Here is a 25,313-nt window from a genome sequence, read left to right as displayed (position 1 = left end):
GTTAAAAACTCTGACTTATTCTGCTGTAGGTTATTACAATATATTCTTCTCCAAACTACATTTGAATCTCATCCTTTATACATGATTTACCTTTTATTGTGAGATCAACTAGAAGGCCTGTAAATTCAGAACACTTAACAATCACTTCGTTTTACAGTTCGTCCAGACCACCATGTATGCCTAAAGCCAACATTTTTAACTTGCCAAGGGAGATTACTCTGAAGAAAAGTGGGATGTATTGTCTCATTTCTGACAAATGAAAATAAGAAAGAGAGAAAGACTGTTGGCAACTATAGCCTGTTTATATGTTTAGCATGTAGTGAAGAACTGTATACAAAGTCTATATCTGTTACAGATATTGATGGATGCTTTCTGTGTTAACTTCTTGGTCGTATCTATGTTTTGGACAGTATGTAAAACTTATCCAGGTTAAGTGATGCTTACCAGCTATAAAGAAGATGTTAATTATAAAAGGTATTAACAATCAGATCAAGTTTCTCTGTAATCAGAGAATGATGATTGAAATATCCACCACAACAGGATGTTTGTTGATGAGTGTAATTAATGGTAAACATCCTAGGGGAAAAAACATTTTGTGCTTGCTTAAAAGTCATTTTGTTATCTATTTTTACTGATGTTCATAATTGAGATAATATGCATCTGATTTTGAGGATCATGTTTCTGTATGCAACACAATATACACAAGCTTCAAGTGTCACCTTGTCATACCAGGCTGTACAGGGGAAAGAAAAGATCTCTGTAACATGGAAGTTTTTCTGTAACATGGAGGTTTTCTGTAACGTGGAGGTTTCTGTAACGTGGAGGTTTCTGTAACATGGAGAAGGTTTCTTTTTTAGGTACAGTCGATTGTGATTCCGGCTCTACCTCTATGTTTTACATAGTATCCCATTTAAATATGTAGGAATCTCTCTTTTACCTTTCTAAGGTAGACAACTCAGAAAGAATACTTTGTCATGATATCACTAACATAAACACAAGTACATTATTCAGCTTTACTATTTATCTCTCATGTTTTACACACTGCTGATACACGTGATATGATGTAACAAATTTCTTTTGCTCAGTTTTTTAGTGCTCCGTTATTTAAACATTACCCTAAAGTTCAGTTGTCATTTTTAGTATGATGACCTATTATTTCCTCTGAGATTTAAAGTCTCTACCGTAACTTAATATCTAATATTTTTGTATGACTTCCTTTGTATGACTGATATTATTGATGTAACAAATCAATGGTAGATGCAATCGTTGAATGACATGCAATAGACTGTTTTGAAACGGGTATGGAATTTGTGTGCCTATAAGGTCGGTTAATTGTCTCTACTTTAGGGAAAGTCTTTCTATGAAATGGCAGTGTAAAATGATTTACTGCCACATACTGTGCCTGATCTTGATTTTCTGGGTGATTAGTCTTTCTTGTTTGTTAAATAGCTGCTATTGAGATATTTTATACCTATCATATTCATGATTATGTAAGCTTCCAATAAATAAACACTTTAAATAATCAATTTCTTTATATTTTTACAGTATATTGTCAATTTGGTGTCAAGTTTTTCTTGTTCTTTAACATAATTTTGATGTCTGTCGTTAGAAATACCATAAAATCACTTTGATATCTTTAGTTGTAAACTCAATCAAAAGATTTCTGTAGTATCCAGCATGGTTCTGACATCAGGATATGATGCTTTCAAAGGCAACAAAACATGAATAATGTCTGTGTTAGCTTTTTATTGCTTTAGGTGTGAAAAGCTACGGTCAAGGATTTTTGCTTATAATTTTACATGATATATTGTCTAACACCATATTGTGTGTTGGTTTTTCACACCTGTTTTTTTACAAGTTATATCTAGTAAGGTTGTTATGAATTAATTTTAGATAGGTCAGAAGGATGGAGAGATATGACCAAATTATGAGTGTGACTTGCTATATATACTATTATTGGATAGTTAATTGTTATAAAGACATAGACTTAATTTTAAGTATTGAATATTTGATATTTTGAATTTAACCCAGATTCTATGGAGCTTTTTTTGTCATAAATGTCAAGAAATGGCAAATTTCTGTAAATTAAAAATTTAGGAGTCATGGATTGATATCTCAGAAAGTCAAAATAGCTTCTACATTTTACTGTAGATGAGGCATGGTTAAAATACCACAACAACAGATGTTCTGCTGCAATGTATAAATATATAAATAAATAGCTTCAATCTGTCTATAATGGTACCATCTAAATACAGTTTTTTTTTGTATCAGTATTGTGATATATCGACATGTAATATGTTTTTCTGTATAATTATTTAACACAAAAAGCTGTAGATATATTGACCTACATCGGTGAGGGTGTCATATTAACAATAATAACTTATAACACTATCAATATATATGGTAGCCCCCTTTTTAAAATTATAGTGACATGAATATTTACATTATACATGCTAAACCTATATATTTACCTTTAGATGTTTATTTACATGACTTAGTAATTTTTGTTTCCCCAGTTATTTACATACTTATGTGTATATTCTACATATTTGACCTCATACTCACTTTTGTCCAGTGCCTTCATTTACCCCAGGTGTCCACTCTGGGCTGTAGAGCCTTGGTGTCCACTCTGGGTTGTAGAACCTAGGTGTCCACTTTGGGCTGTAGAGCCTAGGTGTCCACTCTGGGCTGTAGAACCTAGGTGTCCACTCTGGGCTGTAGAGCCTAGGTGTCCACTCTGGGCTGTAGAGCCTTGGTGTCCACTCTGGGCTGTAGAGCCTTGGTGTCCACTCTGGGCTGTAGAGCCTAGGTGTCCACTCTGGGCTGTAGAACCTAGGTGTCCACTCTGGGTTGTAGAACCTAGGTGTCCACTTTGGGCTGTAGAGCCTAGGTGTCCACTCTGGGCTGTAGAACCTAGGTGTCCACTCTGAGCTGTAGAGTCTTGGTGTCCACTGTGGGCTGAAGAACCTAGGTGTCCACTCTGGGCTGTAGAGCCTTGGTGTCCACTCTGGGCTGTAGAACCTAGGTGTCCACTCTGGGCTGTAGAGCCTAGGTGTCCACTCTGGGCTGTAGAGCCTAGGTCTCCACTCTGGGCTGTAGAGCCTTGGTGTCCACTCTGGGCTGTAGAACCTAGGTGTCCACTCTGGGTTGTAGAACCTAGGTGTCCACTTTGGGCTGTAGAGCCTAGGTGTCCACTCTGGGCTGTAGAACCTAGGTGTCCACTCTGAGCTGTAGAGTCTTGGTGTCCACTGTGGGCTGAAGAACCTAGGTGTCCACTTTGGGCTGTAGAGCCTAGGTGTCCACTCTGGGTTGTAGAACCTAGGTGTCCACTTTGGGCTGTAGAGCCTAGGTGTCCACTCTGGGCTGTAGAACCTAGGTGTCCACTCTGGGCTGTAGAGCCTAGGTGTCCACTCTGGGCTGTAGAGCCTAGGTGTCCACTCTGGGCTGTAGAACCTAGGTGTCCACTCTGGGTTGTAGAACCTAGGTGTCCACTTTGGGCTGTAGAGCCTAGGTGTCCACTCTGGGCTGTAGAACCTAGGTGTCCACTCTGAGCTGTAGAGTCTTGGTGTCCACTGTGGGCTGAAGAACCTAGGTGTCCACTCTGGGCTGTAGAGCCTTGGTGTCCACTCTGGGCTGTAGAACCTAGGTGTCCACTCTGGGCTGTAGAGCCTAGGTGTCCACTCTGGGCTGTAGAGCCTAGGTCTCCACTCTGGGCTGTAGAGCCTTGGTGTCCACTGTGTGCTGAAGAACCTAGGTGTCCACTCTGGGCTGTAGATCCTATGTGTCCACTCGGGGCTGTAGAACCTAGGTGCCCACTCTGGGCTGTAGAGCCTAAGTGCCCACTCTGGGCTGTAGAGCCTAGGTGTCCACTCTGAGCTGTAGATGAGGCAGGATGATTTAATAAAGGATCTTAAGTGTAGCCTTGGCCTTTTGTTATCTGTGTTGGTGTATCATGATCAGAATGACATCACAGATGTGTTCGCCATGGTTTTTAAAAAGGGAAGGGTTAGTAAGCCTACCATACACAAGAGAGCCTAATGCCAGGGGTTACCTTCTACAGAAGGATATATTATGCAGCATTTATAGTATACCACACACCTTGAACCACAGGGGCCTGTAACAGTGTTTCTTGGGATGAGGGCTTCTTTTAATAAATAGTTGTACTATACCATGCAAACCCTCATCCCCATAAACATTGTTACAAGTCTTTAGGATAGTATACCATACCCTAGAAACATTGATACAGGTCCTTATGATAGTATACCATAGAAAAAAATGTTACAGGCCCATGTGATAGTATACTATACAAACCCTCATCCACCAGAGACATTGTTACAGGCCCCTGTGATAGTATACTATACAGACCCTCATCCACCAGAGACATTGTTACAGGCCCCTGTGATAGTATACTATACAGACCCTCATCCACCAGAGACATTGTTACAGGCCCCTGTGATAGTATACTATACAGACCCTCATCCACCAGAGACATTGTTACAGGCCCCTGTGATAGTATACCATACAGACCCTCATCCACCAGAGACATTGTTACAGGCCCCTGTGATAGTATACCATACAGACCCTCATCCACCAGAGACATTGTTACAGGCCCCTGTGATAGTATACTATACAGACCCTCATCCACCAGAGACATTGTTACAGGCCCCTGTGATAGTATACCATACAGACCCTCATCCACCAGAGACATTGTTACAGGCCCCTGTGATAGTATACCATACAAACCCTCATCCACCAGAGACATTGTTACAGGCCCCTGTGATAGTATACCATACAAACCCTCATCCAGCAGAGACATTGTTACAGGCCCCTGTGATAGTATACTATACAGACCCTCATCCACCAGAGACATTGTTACAGGCCCCTGTGATAGTATATTATACAGACCCTCATCCAGCAGAGACATTGTTACAGGCCCCTGTGATAGTATACCATACAGACCCTCATCCACCAGAGACATTGTTACAGGCCCCTGTGATAGTATACCATACAGACCCTCATCCACCAGAGACATTGTTACAGGCCCCTGTGATAGTATACCATACAGACCCTCATCCACCAGAGACATTGTTACAGGCCCCTGTGATAGTATACCATACAGACCCTCATCCTCAGAGACATTGTTACAGGCCCCTGTGATAGTATACTATACAGACCCTCATCCTCCAGAGACATTGTTACAGGCCCCTGTGATAGTATACTATACAGACCCTCATCCTCCAGAGACATTGTTACAGGCCCCTGTGATAGTATACTATACAGACCCTCATCCACCAGAGACATTGTTACAGGCCCCTGTGATAGTATACCATACAGACCCTCATCCACCAGAGACATTGTTACAGGCCCCTGTGATAGTATACCATACAGACCCTCATCCACCAGAGACATTGTTACAGGCCCCTGTGATAGTATACCATACAGACCCTCATCCACCAGAGACATTGTTACAGGCCCCTGTGATAGTATACCATACAAACCCTCATCCACCAGAGACATTGTTACAGGCCCCTGTGATAGTATACCATACAAACCCTCATCCACCAGAGACATTGTTACAGGCCCCTGTGATAGTATACCATACAAACCCTCATCCACCAGAGACATTGTTACAGGCCCCTGTGATAGTATACCATACAGACCCTCATCCACCAGAGACATTGTTACAGGCCCCTGTGATAGTATACCATACAGACCCTCATCCACCAGAGACATTGTTACAGGCCCCTGTGATAGTATACTATACAGACCCTCATCCACCAGAGACATTGTTACAGGCCCCTGTGATAGTATACTATACAGACCCTCATCCACCAGAGACATTGTTACAGGCCCATGTGATAGTATACTATACAAACCCTCATCCACCAGAGACATTGTTACAGGCCCCTGTGATAGTATACTATACAAACCCTCATCCACCAGAGACATTGTTAAAGGTCCCTTTGCTTAGAGTTAAGTCAGAATTCATCTGATGGTTTAGTAATTGTTTTTCATTTGACAAAGACATAGAAGCTGATAGACTGTCAGAATAATTCTTAATCATGTGAATTCTAGCATTAATTACATTAATTTACCACAGAAAACAGATGCATTGATGATATAAAAGGTTTACCTCAGAGGCAGATTTTGATTATATAAATGGTTTAACACAGAAAACAGACGCATTGATGTTATAAATGGTTGAACACAGAAGCAGATTTTGATGATATAAATGGTTTACCACAGAAAACAGACGCGTTGGTGATATGAATTCATATATTATATGATATTATATATATACTCAAGGGACGATGTCTTCCAGGGAAAGCACGAAACGGGAAAATCTCTTTACAGCAGTGTTGTGACATTGAGATTTTGATAGCATTAAACAATGGCACGGCTGACGGAAGTTCAGAGGGGTCAGGCCATTGCGATGATTATGTAAGGTCAAAGGCAAATACAGGTTGCCAGACATTTCGGTTTTCATGTTTGCACTATAGAATGTCTTGTTAGACGTCTAAAGGAAACTTGGCGGGTTGCTGACGGACCTAGACCTAGGCGTCCGCACGTGATATCACAATGTCAGGAAAGGTTTATTTGACTCGCGCATTTGCGCAATCGGCACCTTACTGAAACTGAATCTGTTCTTCATGCCATAGGTACTCATAATCGTCCTATCCATGCAAAATCTGTAAGGAAACGATTGCGGGGAGGTGGTCTGAGGGCACATCACCAGTTTGTGGGTCTGCCCCTTACCGTTGCTCGTCGCCAGCGTCATATGGCTTGGGTGGAGGCACATGCCCCCAGAATATTCCCATTGAGGAAGTGGAGGCAGGTCTTGTTTACTGATGAATCCCGATGCAACCTTTTTTCCAACAGACGGTCGACGTCGTGGAGCACGTTTTGCCGACTTGCGTAGTAGATACGGATAGGTTTGGGGATGGATCGGTTATGGTGTGGGGAGGAATCTCGCATGGAGTTAAATCACCACTTGTTGTGGCAGCGGCTAATTCAACTGCCGCTAGGTATAGAGATGAGATCCTCCAACCTCATGTTGTCGCATTATTGCAGAAAAACAACCACATTCCACCAGGATAATGCTCGGCCCCATGTAGCGAGGATCTGTCGCGACTTTCCCACTAACAACAATATCCACCCACTGGACTGGCCGCCATACAGCTACGACCTTTCCCCTATTGAGCACTTGTGGGAACAGATGGATAGACAGGTTCGTCGACGCCAGCCTCCCCCCGTTACTCTGACCCAACTGAGAGCGGCCCTTTTTGAAGAATGTGAAAACATCGCAATGAGGAGGATCAACTCAATTATGAACTCAATGACTTGGAGAATCAGGGCTGTGGAGAGAGCGAATGGGCGACATACCTGGTATTGACTAGCCAGCTCCCATAATCAGTTCCATTTCGATTACAGAATTCTCTTTCAATTCTCTTCAATCATTCCTAAATCACTAACCAGATACAAATAGTTGATTTTGCAGTTTGTTCTGTATGGATTAATCTTCATTCTTATTTAAACATATTGAACATTATACTCGACGTCTTGCCTAGAATCATCTTCAAATTTTACCCTGCGTTTCTTCTATCCTTTGAATGTATTATGTTATGTAATTATGATTTTTGAAAAAAAAATGGATTCGATGATATATGAAATCTTCCTTGAATCTTGCATTTTCCCCAACATTTGATCTCAACTTTCAGCAATCTAGCGTTACATAATGAAGCTGTGTTTTCCAAAGTGGCATTCCCATTGGGCTAGTTTGAATCTCATCTCAAGATCTCTCTCTCCCTCTGTCTTATTTTGAGCCTTTCATTTCAAAACATGGGCCATTTTATCAAGTGCTTTTTGAGTAGCATTTTCATTCCATCATTTGTCTTCGTTCGTTTTTAGTGTTTATACCTTTTCATCTTTAGTCTAAATTGAATAATTTTTCTATAATCTATGTGAAAATTGTGCAGCCATCTTGGTTAATTAGTACTCTTAATGTATATTTGATTTCCCCCCAATTTCGTCACTAATTTAATACCTTAGATATTCCAGTCTATCAGTGTTATCATCCGCAGTAGTAGAGATAGATCCCTGAAGGGCAAAATATTCTTCCTTTTAATGGGGGATGACGCCTACAACTATTGCCATCTCCCGGAATTACTCCCTTCGTTTCACTTTATCAGTGGTGCAGGAGAAGAAAAGGGTGCGTGTGACTGATTATCTGTGTGACGGGTCGCCATTGCCTGTAACTCGTTATCACTGTATTGAAAAATCCCTTATTCATTTTATCACTCTGATTCTGAACTGCCGAGTCCTTCAGTTTATCTCAAAGTCGCTGATGTGGGATTTTATCAAAGGCGTCCATGAAATCCAGTTGTCAAATGTGTCGATCTTCCGGGAATTTAACAAAATTGTCTATTGCTAAGAAGACTATATCTCGTGTGTTTCACAAAGCCGTCGTCTCTTGCCTGTGTTTTTCCTGAAGTCTACTACACTGGTTAAACTAAGTGGCCTAGTTAACTGCTCAGGATCGGAATATCTTTAAAGCATGGCGTTAATACTGCCTTCAGACAATGATTGGTTGGACAACGGTATCCTGATATAATTCCGTAGTACGTTAAGGACCTCGTGGCATATGTCCGACCTTGAGATTACATTCGTTTAAATCTACCAAATTATTTCAACTTTTTGTACAATTAACACTCTACATTCAGTTTGCGTGGAGGTTTGTAATTTCTTAAATGCGTGTCCTTGCAAACGGTATATTTACAAATATTTCCAAATCTTTATGAAATTTCATAAATTATGTATCCCACTTTCGTTCCGTACCTGGACTGAAAACTACCATTTATTATTCCATTATGTGCCAAGTTGCTCCATTTCGTTGGTCATGTCGTCAGGCAGTTGTTTGTAAAACACGTTTACGTCGGTACAGCAAAAGTCAACAGAGAAAGTACGTAAGAAATTAAACACAGAGGATAATGTTAGTAATTTGTTTTAATCTTTCATGTATATTTCATACAATAAATTAATCATTTTCACTTCCGACACAAATTTAATCCGATTATGTAGTCAGCATGGGTACTGTAGAGATTACACAGAGTCACATAGGAAATTCACAGGATGGTTTCATAAACTTCTACGCCATTGGCGTCTTCAACAGCTAAACATCGACGACACATGGATCTGACGAGTATTTGTATCTCAAGCCAATGGATGACACTTCATTCCTGAATGTTTATAGTGCGAAAGTCTTTTTGGGGTTACATTGCCAATGCGCCAGTCAAGGCTGTCCCACCAATGTTCTGTTGAGAGTGTGGGCCAAGGGGACAAAGACAGATCTAAGGAAATCCAGAGAGATGGGCAAGGAGTGATGTCTTGTGTTATCCTCTGGAATGAGTATCAAACGTCGGCATTCAATACAGGCACATAAACAGGCTGTATGCTTTCGTCAAAAACTTTTGCGCACTCAAATTGTCATTCGCCATAATCATAATGGGGTTTGTCTGTAAAAAAACAACATCGTATATAACACTGGAGTCGAATCCATCGCTCATGTTCCTCACACTGTCGTCACAGATTGCAATGGTACTGCTTTAGCATAGGTCCACGGTAAGTCCAAATTCCGTATTCATCTAGTCTCTTTCGCGAGTGTTGATCCGATTGTCTGTTCGTCCAGGATTAACTGTCACTGTTCAAGTAATCGATAGAAACTCGTCCTGCAAATATGACGATCAGATGCAAGGGCGGTAACTTTTGTCCTTCCACAACTGCGGCCGTCGGTCGGCAGCCGACTCAGGGACTCTGCTGACGATATATCGACGCTGGATCACGCTAACATATCTAGCCACTCCATTTGAATGTATCCTGCACCATCCTATCCGTATATAAGGACCGAGTGTTCCTTCAAACGTGAACATTGTAGATATAACAGTGCGTTCATGTATTTCAGCAATGTTTCTAATTTGAAATGTGGCATTAGTATCAGCCGATTTTGTAATCTAAAATACATTCAAAATACGAAGAAAATCACGCACTTGCCTGTCGGCAGTAAAATACTTTTCAGTTTTATTATTTTTGACGTTTTCATCGTGTTTAAGATTGTAGACTGTCGAGTGTTTTCAGGGGGATTTGCCAAGCTGATGACAGCAGTATACTGTGATGCGCCGTTCAGAAGTCATATGGAAAGAGACGTCCACAGCGCTTACAGGATGAAGAGTCGGTATGTACATACGATACGATATAATATATTCTCTAATTAATGACGGTATAATTAAACTTGTACCTATGACATATTGAAACATACAATATTGAATTATTTAGATTCAAACATTTCAAATGACTGGTAGCCGGATACAACTTCCAAACTACTGATTAGTTTAAAACTATATAAACAGTGTATGAATCTATACATTATGTACAATCAGGTGATATCAGCATTATTCTCCAAATAAAACTTTCAATTAGAAATGATACATTAGAACTACAAAACAAAATCAAATATCTACCCATGTGAAGTGTCAGGAAGAGTTACATATATATCAAAATACGTCTCGGACACGATAACTTTTACATACAAAGGTGTGTGAGGACAGACGAAATTAAGATGAAATATCAAAATACGGCTCGGACACGATAACTTTTACGTACAAAGGTGTATGAGGACAGACGAAATTAAGACATCACAAACCAGTTTCAATAAAGAATCAATGACCAATTGTGTGTGAAGGACGTAAATTGTCGTTGTTTTAAATGATACTATGTTCTGTGAGCAGTAACATATAATGACGTAGTCCATATCATTCTTACTTACCAACTGAAACCCTATAAAACAGAGGAACATAAGCGACCAGCGCCTGGGTAGGCATTCCAACGTTAATGTAGAAATAAACATACCGCACCTGCATCGAATTATCAGTACGTGCTTTTTCTGTACAGTGCCTACCCATAGTTTAATGGACCTTGGGCATGAAAACAGTCATGGGACTTAATGAGATTTCGCGAAAACTGTTTCCAAACGAATATCGGCACAAAAATAAATCAGACGAAAATAAACACATCGACGACCAACTGACATAAAAAGGTCGATAGAACGCTAGAATAGTTTAGACTTCTGATTTTTCTGTGTGAATAACTACAAAATATACATTGCAACACTTTGTTTAGGACATTACATCTTCGCTAGAACCGTTGTCACATGGTGTCCCTCACATTTTATAGTGCTGTCACACTGAAAAGTTATATTCCTACACGATCAGACGGCCTTAACCTTCATATTACGCCGAAAACAATTATTGGTGCACACAGTGTAAAACGCCAAATAAAACTGCTCACGAAGAGGAGACGGCAAAAGTTTCTGAAAATGAAACAAGTTATGATTTCTCTTATGTTTGTTGCAGAACAAAAAATGTTGTTTTGTCTTTTGGGATCATTAAATGGACTTGCCTAATACTACCGACGTTATATTACAAATCACATTACAAAGAATATATTTACAATTACGATCTTGTGTAAATCGATGGCAGTTACACGGATGGTGTTGATGTTCTATTACAGAATGTGATTCTTAACGATTTTTTTTTTACAATAAAGAACATACACCATTGGCTGTACATAAGATTGACTGTATTCACAAGACTCACATGTCCATATCAACCACTTTGCTCCTTGGAACAAACAAGATGATTAAAAAATCTGGAATATATTAAAGATTTGCGATTCCGTGATACGACCCTGTTTTTTTCGTGTCCGTGTAAATTACCACTGTTTGACTGACGAGGCATTGTCTCCTGTCAGAAATGTGAAATTCTATGTGTGTACACGGAATTCTGATGGAATGTAGACATGTCTTATTTATACACTCCCTCCACACAAGTACCATATTGGGTGATGTAGCCTCATTTTGACATATCACATGATTTAAATTATCTATCGAAAACAAAAAAATATCATCATCTTTATCTTAGAATATGATTGTATTGTCTTCAACAGAGCACAAATTCGTCTCTATATGTAAGACCTCTCGTGGTATATATATATATAGTGACATATTGATAACATATACTACAGTTAAAAAGACACAACATGACCACAAACTGTGATAACACTGTAGATGTCGAGTATAATATCATTATCCAAAGTTTATCCAAGAATCTGTGTTGTACATAACAAAGATGACCTATTTCTCGGCGACGTTGATGAGTGTTGTACCTGTAGCGGATGGTTCCGATGCAGTACTGTCCCCCCTCGGGAGACCTCGCCTCCGATTCACAGGCGCGGCATGTATTACAATCTCCTGTAGCTGTTCTTGTGTCAAACTAAAGGGAGATAAGTCGTTATCAGACATCTGACGACGAAGAATTTTTTGGTGCCTCGTTCTGGCATTCAAAATTGGTCGCGTGGGATATAATGTGGATTCTGATTGGTTGACGACAGGAATTTCTTGTAGAATAATCATAGGATGAAGCTGCGTGTCGGACACAGAGCCAGTGATGGTTACTGGCTCTGTGTTAGTAAATGGTGGAATGGGTTCTTCTTTTGGGAGACTCGGGGGCTGTGATATCTCCTTATGTGGTGACAACTCCTCTTTCTCTGTTTTTGTTGCCTCTTCCCTCACTTTGTCAGGTCCCTTACGATTATGCTCAGAATGTAACCTCTCATAATGTTGATCTGAAACAGCAACAGAAATCATCATAATTATTTTCCGTTATTGTTCGTTTAGTTGTTGAAAATTGTTCATTTATTTGTTGAAAACATGACAGATACATGCAAATGAGTCAGCTTCATTTTGTTACGATAATATGTAGAATTTCACTTGATCAGAAATCCGGTGGATCTTGGACTTCCGGGATATTGAAGGAAACAATGAACCGTCTAGCTTATCCCCTAAAGGTCATTTCTTACAACTACGCTTACGTGACTTACTTTTATGAGTACACGTGCACGTTGTCGCCGCTAATGGGTTTCGCCATATGGATTACATAATCTCCTTGTATACATATTAAAGAAAAACCAATGTTTACATGATCATTGTCATTCAAATGAGTCGACATTTACATGAGAATTGGTATTGATATTTCCCGGGAATATCTCGTGCGACATTGCTCTTCCCTAACACACTCATTAAATGTCAAATAACGTTACAAGGATTATTCAACGGGAAGCCGAGGCCCAATCTGACACGCGAGCACGCAATCTCTCGTGCAGTGTCAACGCATGTTTGGAAAAGATTTCTGAAGTAAATTCAATGTAAAAAGTCTAAAACCCAGTATCGTGTTGTGATTGAATAACAGATCACATCATTCGTTAAAGATATGCACTTAAGTTACATAATTCAATTTTAAAGATTTTTTTCATTTAAATAGGATTTTTTGATTTGTTAAATATTTGCCATATCTTCTGTAATATTCGTAATCCGAGAAACGGATTGTGTTTCCTTGAAATGACAACAACCACTAGCCATTTAGTTACCAATTTACTGATCGAAAAGCAGATTTTTTTCTTCTAATTACTAGTTTTACAAAATAGAAATTTGAAATTCATGCACACCACGTGAAAAAGTATAAATCTCGCTGTGATATAGAGCATGTTACAAGTTTTACTAGATGTAGACCTGAAGGTTAATCTGATGTAATAAACACCAATCCCGCGTGATATAAAGTATGCTACAAGTTTTACTAGATGTGGACTAGAAGGTTAATCCGACAATGTGATAAAAACACCAATCCCTTGTGATAGAGTATGTTACAAGTTTTACTAGATGTAGACCTGAAGGTTAATCTGACAATGTAAAAAAAAAACAAAACACCAATCCCTTGTGATATAAAGAATGTTACAAGTTTGTTTAGATGTGGACCTGAAGGTTAATCTGACAATGTAAAAAAACACCAATCCCTTGTGATGTAAAGAATGTTACAAGTTTGTTTAGATGTGGACCTGAAGGTTAATCGGACAATGTAAAAAACACCAATCCCGCGTGATATAGAGTATGTTACAAGTTTGTTTAGATGTGGACCTGAAGGTTAATCGGACAATGTAAAAATGCCTTTCATAAGAAGATTCATACTTATATGGAAAGGGAGTCTTCACTACGCCTATATTGTGAAAAAAATATCAATCCCACTGATTTAGAGATTTTAACAGACTGATATGATTTGATTTGGACATGAAGGCCGCGCCCTCAATTTGTAACATCCTATTACTTTACCTGGTATTGACATATAGGCCACGCCTTCAAATTGTTACATCTGTCTACTCGACCTGATATGGACATGAAGGCCACGCCTTCAAATTGTTACATCTGTCTACTTGACCTGATATGGATATGAAGGTCACGCCCTCAATTTGTTACATCCGACTACTTTACCTGTTATTGACATACAGGCCACGCCCACAATTTGTTACATCTGTCTACTTTACCTGATATGGACATAAAGGCCACGCCCCACATGATACTCCAGATCCAGCCCAGGAGAAGGATGAAGGCGGTGATAAACTGGAGAAAGGCCACCCACGTATTTACGAGAACAATTTTCTTCTTGCTCGTTTCTTTCGTTTTGGCTCTGGTACAGCACAGGATCGACAAACCGGATATGAACGTCCCTGTAATGACACAAAGACACATTGTATGACACAATGACTTGGAAACTCTAGAATGATACAAACCAGGAGAGGACCATTTTACGGGAATTACTTCACAATGACTGATATAAAAGTGAATTTTCAAAACTCTTCCTTCCTGTCTCATCTTAACAACCTTATTGTTTCCATTGTTGTGATTATCACGGAATCTCACAAACTCCAGCGCCTCGCGTTATAGCGATAAAAGCTCCTCATGACTTTTTTTTCTGGGTAACTATGGTACATGTAACAAATACAGTCCGAGGGGAAATAATTCAATTTATATAACGGCTGCTTGTCGTGCAATAAATCTTGCTTTTATTCATATTTAACGTCTTTTGCCACACGTCTTGTCAGCCATAAGGCTGTCTTTGGTAGTCCTCATTTGTAGAGCGAGGAAAAAATGGTGGCTTACACGCGATGTCGCCTTTGACCTCTGAATTGATAAGGTAAGAATCAGGGTAAAGAACACGCTTTGTACTTCTTTGTCAATTAATTGTTGTTGACTGCGCAGATACGATTCAGATCGACCAGTAGAACAAATTAATCTGTTTTGTATTGTTGGAACAGATACGCTGAAAAACTGGATGTGTATTGACACAAATACTGAATAATCTATAGACTTAATGCAAGAATATATAATGGATTAGGAATCCATGGTAGAATAGACATTCTTAAACACAACTAGAAGAAAAAGGAATCCGCCATGTTTATCATCTTACAAGACATGGTCAGTAAAGCCCCGTGCTATGTAAACACACGGACTAAGGACAACACAAACACAAGAAACAATATCAGAAAGCTTCGGACACAATTGAATCGTAAGAAATTATAATAAAACGAATGAAAAAAAAAATAAATAAATAAATAAAATGGCTGAATTCTTAGAAGGATTGAACATTTGCTGAGTTTTAACAGTGCGATTAGTTTTAAATGGCGATAAGTATATACCTGAAGTGAAGTGAAGATAACTAACAAGTAAATACCAAACGAACGGATTTATTAGTCATATGGATTGGCTCAGGATTACATAAAAAAACAATTAAAAGTTACTTTTACAATAAAAATATTTTATCAATCAGATGTCATCTTGACATTTAACATATATTTAACAGCCCTGATGTAGAGAACCGTAGCCATTAATAGAGATCACATCAACATTGTATCAGGTCTTCTTCATTATGTACAGTCAATTATATAGATTGCTTTGGAATTGTGTTTTAATCATCGACGAGGATTTAATAGATTAAGGCGAACATCGGTCGCTGTGTTCAATAGCAACAGTTCAATATGAATTTAATAAATCTTGGTATGTATTCTGAAAATCAATAAAGGTTACGTTGTTGGAAATCGAACACATATTCTCATGTTGTACGTGCAAAGGTAACCGGGAGTCCATCCCTGGTCTAAACTGTATAATAAATCTGTACTACACCACACGTATCAACACAGAGGCATGGATCGTACATCATCTCAAAACAGACAACCCTAAGTACTGTGAGGTATGCACCACCGTAAACAACATCATCTGTACGGAACATGTTTATTTAATGAAAAGAATCTGGTGATCGAGGAACGCTTTAAAAAAACACCAATCTATCCACTCGCATAGGTCACGGCATCTAACAAGCATAGAACAGTGATTAAGACTTTACGTCAGACGGCCGAGTGCTGGCAATTAAAAGCAATAACTTCTATAACAAACAACAATAGTCTTTCCTTTTATCTACAGTGTGTCAAGCAACGCTAACTTCTGGATACCTAATTGTGATGTACAGGTATCCCGGGGATCTCACTGTTACGGTCTTATTCAATAACAGCACGTGAACATCTTGTTGTTAGGGGATCCTGGTAAGTACATATTGTGCGAGTCCTAATTACAGGAAGTGAACATCTTGTTGTTAGGGGATCCTGCTATATATTGTGCGAGTCCTAATTACAGGAAGTGAACATCTTGTTGTTAGGGGATCCTGGTAAGTACATATTGTGCGAGTCCTAATTACAGGAAGTGAACATCTTGTTGTTAGGAGTTCCTGGTAAGTACATATTGTGCGATACCCAATTACAGGAAGTGAACATCTTGTTGTTAGGGGATCCTGGTAAGTACATATTGTGCGAGTCCTAATTACAGGAAGTGAACATCTTGTTGTTAGGGGTTCCAGCTATGTATTTTGAGAGTCCTAATTACAGGAAGTGAACATCTTGTTGTTAGGGGATCCTGGTAAGTACATATTTTGCGAGTCCTAATTACAGGAAGTGAACATCTTGTTGTTAGGGGATCCTGGTAAGTACATATTGTGCGAGTTCCAATTACAGGACGTGAACATCTTGTTGTTAGGGGTTCCTGGTAAGTACATATTGTGAGAATCCTAATTACAGGAAGTGAACATCTTGTTGTTAGGGGATCCTGGTAAGTACATATTGTGCGAGTTCCAATTACAGGAAGTGAACATCTTGTTGTTAGGGGATCCTGGTAAGTACATATTGTGCGAGTTCCAATTACAGGAAGTGAACATCCTGTTGTTAGGGGATCCTGGTAAGTACATATTGTGCGAGTTCCAATTACAGGACGTGAATATCTTGTTGTTAGGGGTTCCTGGTAAGTACATATTGTGAGAATCCTAATTACAGGAAGTGAACATATTGTTGCTAGGGGATCCTGCTATATATTGTGCGAGTCCTAATTACAGGAAGTGAACATATTGTTGTTAGGGGATCCTTGTATATATTGTGCGAGTCCTAATTACAGGAAGTGAACATATTGTTGTTAGGGGATCCTTGTATATATTGTGCGAGTCCTAATTACAGGAAATGAACATATTGTTGTTAAGGGATCCTTGTATATATTGTGCCCTAATTACAGGAAGTGAACATCTTGTTGTTAGGGGATCCTCCTCCTAATTACAGGAAGTGAACATATTGTTGTTAGGGGATCCTGCTATGTATTGTGCGAGTCCTAATTACAGGAAGTGAACATATTGTTGTTAGGGGATCCTGCTATATATTGTGCGAGTCCTAATTACAGGAAGTGAACATCTTGTTGCTAGGGGATCCTTGTATATATTGTGCGAGTCCTAATTACAGGAAGTGAACATATTGTTGTTAGGGGATCCTGCTATATATTGTGCGAGTCCTAATTACAGGAAGTGAACATATTGTTGTTAGGGGATCCTGCTATATATTGTGCGAGTCCTAATTACAGGAAGTGAACATATTGTTGTTAGGGGATCCTTGTATATATTGTGCGAGTCCTAATTACAGGAAGTGAACATATTGTTGCTAGGGGATCCTTGTATATATTGTGCGAGTCCTAATTACAGGAAGTGAGTGTTTTGTTTATCTTGGGTTCTCGGAGCACCATATTGATGGTTGTGGATTCGCGATAAATAAAGTTCCACACACAATAAGAGCCTGTCTTGTTGTAAGGTCTTTGTATCTTAAACCTCCAAGCGATAGGTAGTGCCAAGGAAACGAAACCCCCTAACCAACCAATGACTGAACATTTCGTCGTGCCAATAAAAGCCTCACAGGATATTGAGGTTTGTTGGGACATTTCTGAGGACTGATGAATGGACCTAATAACACCTTTCTATTTAAATATATTAAGTTACAGAGGACAAATTTTTTTTCTAGTTATCAGTTAATCTGACGTCACCCCTACACATACAGACATGAACTGCATGCGATCGATGGACTTGTCAAACGCGTTTATTGTAAACAACGTCTAAAGGTCAAACAGTCAAATGAAGGTCGTCTGTCGTGTACTTTAATAGCTACAATTCCGTTTTTAGAGCGGTTTGTTTCTGAGCTAAATTTATACCGCCACACTGGGACAACATGGATCAGTAGCATTTTCAGCAACACGTTATTTAGAAAGGGATAGCATTGTTATTGTATTGTGTCGAGAATGTATGAATTGAGGTGCAACACAGCTACTTAGATTGCGTGACGAGACAGAGAAAGGACATGGTTTAAGACTGAAGAGGAACAATGGCACGGACGTTCAGACATACGATTAGATACGTGTCTTTTTAAACTAGCCATGTCTCTAGAATCTTGAACTAAAAGTTTTGATCTCTTAGAAATACCTGATCCAAAATTTTCTACGAAGGGGATATGAACTGATAACTAGATATTTCTTGATTATACTGTACACTACTCATAACCAGACAAGAGTCTTTCCAGGGTGTTGCGACTGGAACAATTACGACCAAACTCAGTAGTGTAATGCTACGCTCATGCAAATTATACGCTTGTATCACACAACGTGGATGTGAATACGAACGCCCTTCTCTGTTATCACCGACAGCCAGAAACATCCTCGGCACTCTGTAGCGGTGCATCTCTTGATTGTAGATATAATTAACACTGAACCGATAACATTGATGAGTTTGGACATTGAGTGAGGTCCGGGCAACTATTTCGTCATCAGAGGTGATAATTTATCGCTGATAAGGATGATCCAGTTGGAAAGTGAACCCCACACATCAACGAAGATCAATAGGTGTTCTTTTTCCTAATAAACAATAACGCTAATGTTCCAGTCACGCGACAGATAACGAAACAGACGAATCTACAAAAAGGCATTTCTTAACATAAATGAGATTAGATAATTAGTGGTCTAGAAAAAGAACTTGGTATGTTAGCGGGACAAGAAGATAAAGAATGCCGTTCATTAGCGATACTAGAGAGAGAAATTCGCACACTAGCGAAGTTTGATGAAGAACGACACACCTTGCCGGCACTACTGAAGCGAAATTCGCACACTACCCAAGTTTGATGGAAAACGACATACATCGCCGGAACTGCTAAAGAGAAATTCACACACTACCCTAGTTTGATGGAGAACGACACACATTGCCGGCACTACTAAAGAGAAATTCACACAATAGCCATGTTTGATGGAGAACGACATACATTGCCGGCATTACCAAAGAGAAATTGCACCTTGTTGCCAAACTTTTTCAAAGTAATTTGCAGAAACACTGCTTATACAGCGAATATAGTGTATTGTACGAAACATCAATAATACATGTAAATCTGGATTAGAGAATACAGAATCCCAAAAAGTACAAGGACAATATGATCAGGTGTTCCAGAAGAGCAAGCGTCTCCTGCTTCATCAAAGAAACCGAGAATGTAAACTTTGGTCAATTCAATTAAGTCATGTCACGTTCTCAAATCAGAACAAGGCATACAACAACCGAACCAACAGGCAACTAACGAGCATCAGATACGTCCAGCTTCATATCGTACAACGACATACAGAGAGAAACTGAGAGCTCCACACGGCAGTTGAGCTCATTCATATGCAGAAGTTAACCAATGACTCCAAGCAGTAGCAAATTTTAATTGGAGAACCACGGACGCTTTTAAATTCTAATCCATTAAAGAAATTTGATGAATGACATAAAATGCATAGATATCATTATGATAACCGTTCTCCTTCCCGCGTATAGCATTGACTTAATCATTATCCAAACGTTACTGAGACCAGGGTTAAAAGCGGAATATCACCTTGCACTATCACCGAGGGAATATTGTCTTTCTACGACTGTTTCAAATGTAATATCATGTCTCACTATCAATATTACAGAGACAATATCACGTCTCACTATCAATATTACAGAGACAATATCACGTCTCACTATCAATATTACAGAGACAATATCAAGTCTCACTATCAATATTATAGAGACAACATCACGTCTCACTATCAATATTACAGAGAAAATATCACGTCTCACTATCAATATTACAGAGACAATATCACGTCTCACTATCAATGTTACAGAGACAATATCACGTCTCACTATCAATATTACAGAGAAAATATCACGTCTCATTATCAATATTACAGAGACAATTTCACGTCTCATTATCAATATTACAGAGACAATATCACGTCTCACTATCAATATTATAGAGACAATATCACGTCTCACTATCAATATTACAGAGACAATATCACGTCTCACTATCAATATTACAGAGACAATATCACGTCTCATTATCAATATTACAGAGAAAATATCAATGTTTCAGAGACAATATCACGATTAACTGTCACTATAAAAGAAACAATATCACACCGTCAGTTCATTAGTAAACGTTTTTAGTCTTGGAAACTGAACTGAACTGAACATTTGAAATATGGAAAAACGCCTTCAATTTATTCTTGATAAATCTATGTCAGGAGTATGGAGTCCAAACTCGATCGATTGTTTTCTTGCAGACTGATCTTCAATGATACAGAATACCAAGTACATTATTTCAAATTTATTTGAGGACAAACCATTTGAGCGTTGAGATTTAACGTTCCAACAGTCAGCTACAATGTGACAAATCTCACGAACACAAGTGAATATGGACGCAAGATAGAACGATAATTAAATAGATACCCGATCAGATGGCTAATGTTGATCCACTAACAGTTGAGTGTGTGTTTGTAAATCTTCAACACTTTAATCAAAGTAACCTTTATTGTCAATTACCATACTGCTGCTAATAAAACTCGAACTGTCACGTGATGGCATAAAGAAGGCAACGTTCTAAAAGCACAAACGAATCAATATAATGTTAGTCAAAGGATGTGATTTAATTGTTACGGAAACATCCGAACAAAACCACAAAAACATCTGATCTTATAAAACGAGGTGCGATAAATTACCATCGCAATGATGAACGGACAACAGAAGATCCATCAACGACCAGAACAAAACTGGTTCATCAACGACCAGAACAGAACTGGTTCATCAACGACCAGAACAAAACTGGTCCATCAACGACCAGAACAAAACTGGTCCATCAACGACCAGAACAGAACTGGTCCATCAACGACCAGAACAGAACTGGTCCATCAACGACCAGAACAAAACTGGTCCATCAACGACCAGAACAGAACTGGTCCATCAACGACCAGAACAGAACTGGTCCATCAACGACCAGAACAGAACTGGTCCATCAACGACCAGAACAGAACTGGTCCATCAACGACCAGAACAGAACTGGTCCATCAACGACCAGAACAGAACTGGTCCATCAACGACCAGAACAAAACTGGTCCATCAACGACCAGAACAAAACTGGTCCATCAACGACCAGAACAGAACTGGTCCATCAACGACCAGAACAAAACTGGTTCATCAACGACCAGAACAAAACTGGTCCATCAACGACCAGAACAAAACTGGTTCATCAACGACCAGAACAGAACTGGTCCATCAACGACCAGAACAGAACTGGTCCATCAACGACCAGACAAAAACTGGTTCATCAACGAACAGAACAAAACTGGTTCATCAACGACCAGAACAAAACTGGTTCATCAACGAACAGAACAGAACTGGTCCATCAACGACCAGAACAAAACTGGTCCATCAACGACCAGAACAGAACTGGTCCATCAACGACCAGAACAGAACTGGTCCATCAACGACCAGACAAAAACTGGTTCATCAACGAACAGAACAAAACTGGTTCATCAACGACCAGAACAAAACTGGTTCATCAACGAACAGAACAGAACTGGTCCATCAACGACCAGAACAAAACTGGTCCATCAACGACCAGAACAGAACTGGTCCATCAACGACCAGAACAGAACTGGTTCATCAACGACCAGACAAAAACTGGTTCATCAACGAACAGAACAAAACTGGTTCATCAACGACCAGAACAAAACTGGTTCAACATAGACCAGAACAAAACTGGTTCAACAAAGACCAGAACAAAACTGGTTCGTCAACGACCAGAACAAAGCTGCTTCATCAAAGATCAGAACAAATCTGGTTCATCAACGACCAGAACAAAGCTACTTTATCAAAGATCAGAACAAAACTGGTTCATCAACGACCAGAACAAAGCTGCTTCATCAACGTCCAGAACAGAACTGGTTAAGTGGTCGTCCCCTCATGAGTACTTTTTCAATCCAAAATATGGAACCATACATAAAAAGTGTATGACAAAACAAAACAAAAAACAAAAGATCGAAGATGTTACGTTGGAATTTTTAGTATAACTAAGTGTTTCCTAATTGCAGTCAAACATGACCTTCATACGTCCTTAAAGCGACGTTTGAAGGAATGTGTCCACTACGACGTAGTGAACGAAACTTTTGTCGAAATGAGAGGACATCAAACTTTCGCAACTCAGTGACCAGGTGAGGAACGATCATTATAACGTACACTTTTACCTGGATCAACCTGGGATGGCTGATTTGAATTCTGCCAGCACGTAATGTACATTTGAAGAGTTTATGTTTTTAATTAATTTATTTTCCTTTGTCGTCTTTCTTTACAAAGCTTTCAAAAACTGAACAAATACATTTGATTAGAATGGACGTTGGCGGATCATTATTGAACTGCAACAATGCAATGTTGGGGCAAACTCCAACTAGAACGGACATCGAAAGGATTTGGTCGGAGGCAAACTCCCACTTGAATGGACTTATAAAAGATTTGATCGAGGGTCAACGCTTACTTGAATGGGTTTAAATAAGACTTGGTCGAAGACGAACGCTGACTGGAAAGGACGTCGTTTTGACTCGGCTGAATATCGACTCGTCCTAGAATGGACATCGACATAAATCAGCCAAGTGCAGACTCGGATTAGAATGAACAATGTTAAGACTTGACCGAGGGAAAACTCGGACTAGAATGGACTTAGAATGGACATTTAACAAGACCTGGTGTAAGGCTTATTCAGAGCTGAGTGGACGTCGATTCGATTCGGGCAGGGCGGACTCGGATTAGAGTTGACTTGTCTACGGTACGTTCGTCCTTTACGTATTGATTTTGTTATCAAAATCAATCGCCTTATAGACAATGACAATCATTGTTCATCGCTTTGGTCCATTTTTCTATATGGCAGCATGGATTATGTATGGATGGGAATTACGTAGCTGGTCCAGAGGGGTTAACTGATGATGTTAATGTTTTTAAGCGCTTGATCTACATATAACGCTTTGTTTGATGCAGTGTGTATTACAGACCGGCCAGTAGCCAGAATGATCCCTAATTTACTGTGATAGTCTGCTTGTTTGTCTAGCCGTAACAAATTCAGTTAATTATGGTTAGCAGAGTTATAAATATTCTGACACCTGGCCTGTAATTGGGATGATGTCGAGAACGCTTTCCTAAAGATACAACTTCACGTAGTTTATATTGTCTGGGAGCTTGCCTGTATTTTTCTAGGGTCGAGCATACCAACAAGATTATTGTAAACTACAAACATGTACATAGTCACCGAGCTAATTCCTTCTCATGCTTGTCATCTGCCGTCTGTGAATCTAGGGCTTCAGAGCCGCAGTCGCTATTGGTGAAGGTATTGAAGGCAGGATCCATACACACTAATGTTAGACATCATTTCTTATATACAACACAACAATGTAACATTTCTCTTAAACAATGTTTGAGTGAAGGTCTCACACACTTCGATGTAAAATTCTCTTAAACAATGTTTGAGTGAGGGTCTCACCCACTGCGATATTAGAATACTCTTAAACAATGTTTGAGTGAGGGTCTCACCCACTGCGATATAAGAATACTCTTAAACAATGTTTGAGTGAGGGTCTCACACACTTCGATATTTGAATACTCTTAAACGATGTTTGAGTGAGGGTCTCATACACTTCGATATAAGAATACTCTTAAACGATGTTTGAGTGAGGGTCTCACACACTTCGATATAAGAATACTCTTAAACGATGTTTGAGTGAGGGTCTCACCCACTGCGATATAAGAATACTCTTAAACAATGTTTGAGTGAGGGTCTCACACACTTCGATATTTGAATACTCTTAAACGATGTTTGAGTGAGGGTCTCACACACTTCGATATAAGAATACTCTTAAACAATGTTTGAGTGAGAGCCTCAGGTACTCTGGTCTATGAATGCAATACAATGTCTGACTAACGATCTACAACATCATATCAACCAATTTACCATTTTTCTAAAAAAAATAATTCCAACTAACAGACATATTTTCAGATATTTTGAGTAAATGTTCTCGTACACTGCACCATTTGTCACGCTTCGAGGACTACACAGTCATCTCCTACTGAAGTGTACTCTTATGTCCTCTCAGGTGGAAAGTATAAAGACGAGATTGCGATGAGATTAGTGAATATAATTGTTGTTCTTCCATATGTACATTAAGTGGTAACGATGTTCTATCTCCTGAAAGTCTATTCGACTAAGTTTTGTTAAGAAGCTGCTCACATGTTTGCAAGAGTCTATGGCCCCTTCATCCCTGTTTACGGACACGCACCTGAAGCATTGATCGTTGTGTTATTTTATCTACTAATGGAAGAAAACACAAACGCAACACTTGAGAGATATTAATAAGAAGAATAACAGGTTACAGAAAAACAATGAACAGGGCAAAATATGATATAACGTCGGCTATATGAAACCATACTGCATAATAAATAACATTTCCGAGGTTCCACACAGGTAGTGTAACTAACGAATATTAAAACAAAAAAAAACATCTACCCGGATAGACAGGACAACAAACTATTAAAACAACCTAATCACCTACCCGGAGAGGTTGGACAACAAACTATTAAAACAAGCAGACCATCTACCCGGATAGGTTGGACAACAAACAAACCATCTACCCGGATAGGTAGGACAGCTGATCAAGTGACGGAGAAATGTCGAACATACAAACGGTCTTATTCGTC

General features: G+C 39.3%; 3 protein-coding genes across 5 annotated transcripts in view; 1 reads left to right on the top strand and 2 right to left on the bottom strand.

Annotated features, from left to right (window-relative positions):
- Positions 1-3,919, top strand: part of LOC132556714 (calpain-B-like) — a 58,209-nt gene extending 54,290 nt beyond the window's left edge. For all 3 annotated transcript variants that reach the window (XM_060221155.1, XM_060221156.1, XM_060221154.1), the window contains one exon: positions 158-3,919. In XM_060221155.1, coding sequence (XP_060077138.1) covers positions 158-184 — 27 coding nt within the window. In that variant the 3' untranslated portion in view covers positions 185-3,919. The remainder of the gene's footprint in view (positions 1-157) is intronic.
- Positions 2,585-6,778, bottom strand: LOC132556700 (MARCO-like protein). The gene is made up of 2 exons (XM_060221135.1): positions 6,757-6,778; positions 2,585-3,876 (listed from the first exon to the last, which is right to left on the bottom strand). Exons 1-2 carry the CDS (start codon positions 6,776-6,778, stop codon positions 2,585-2,587), a joined length of 1,314 nt encoding a protein of 437 aa, XP_060077118.1.
- Positions 6,779-11,609: 4,831 nt separating this feature from the next.
- LOC132556718 (uncharacterized) overlaps positions 11,610-25,313 on the bottom strand; it is a 51,074-nt gene continuing 37,370 nt past the window's right edge. Inside the window, exons 2-3 of the mRNA XM_060221160.1 lie at positions 14,425-14,607; positions 11,610-12,675 (exon numbers count right to left, since the gene is read on the bottom strand). Coding sequence (XP_060077143.1) covers positions 12,185-12,675; positions 14,425-14,607 — 674 coding nt within the window. The 3' untranslated portion in view covers positions 11,610-12,184. The remainder of the gene's footprint in view (positions 12,676-14,424; positions 14,608-25,313) is intronic.

The sequence above is a fragment of the Ylistrum balloti genome, unplaced genomic scaffold (assembly GCF_031769215.1).
Source record: "Ylistrum balloti isolate Yb309-2 unplaced genomic scaffold, AGI_CSIRO_Ybal_v1 Utg370584, whole genome shotgun sequence".
Taxonomy (NCBI): Eukaryota; Metazoa; Mollusca; class Bivalvia; order Pectinida; family Pectinidae; genus Ylistrum; species Ylistrum balloti.
Note: the sequence above shows the minus strand (reverse complement) of the source record. Positions and strands in the feature narration are given on the sequence as shown.

What these genes read in the sequence shown, in the direction of transcription:
- LOC132556700 (XM_060221135.1), bottom strand. Translation starts at nt 6,778, where the DNA reads ATGACGCTGGCGACGAGCAACG. An exon ending in GACGCTGGCGACGAGCAACG is followed by an intron (nt 3,877 to 6,756) that starts GTAAGGGGCAGA and finishes CCTCATCTACAG; the next exon opens with CTCAGAGTGGACACCTAGGC.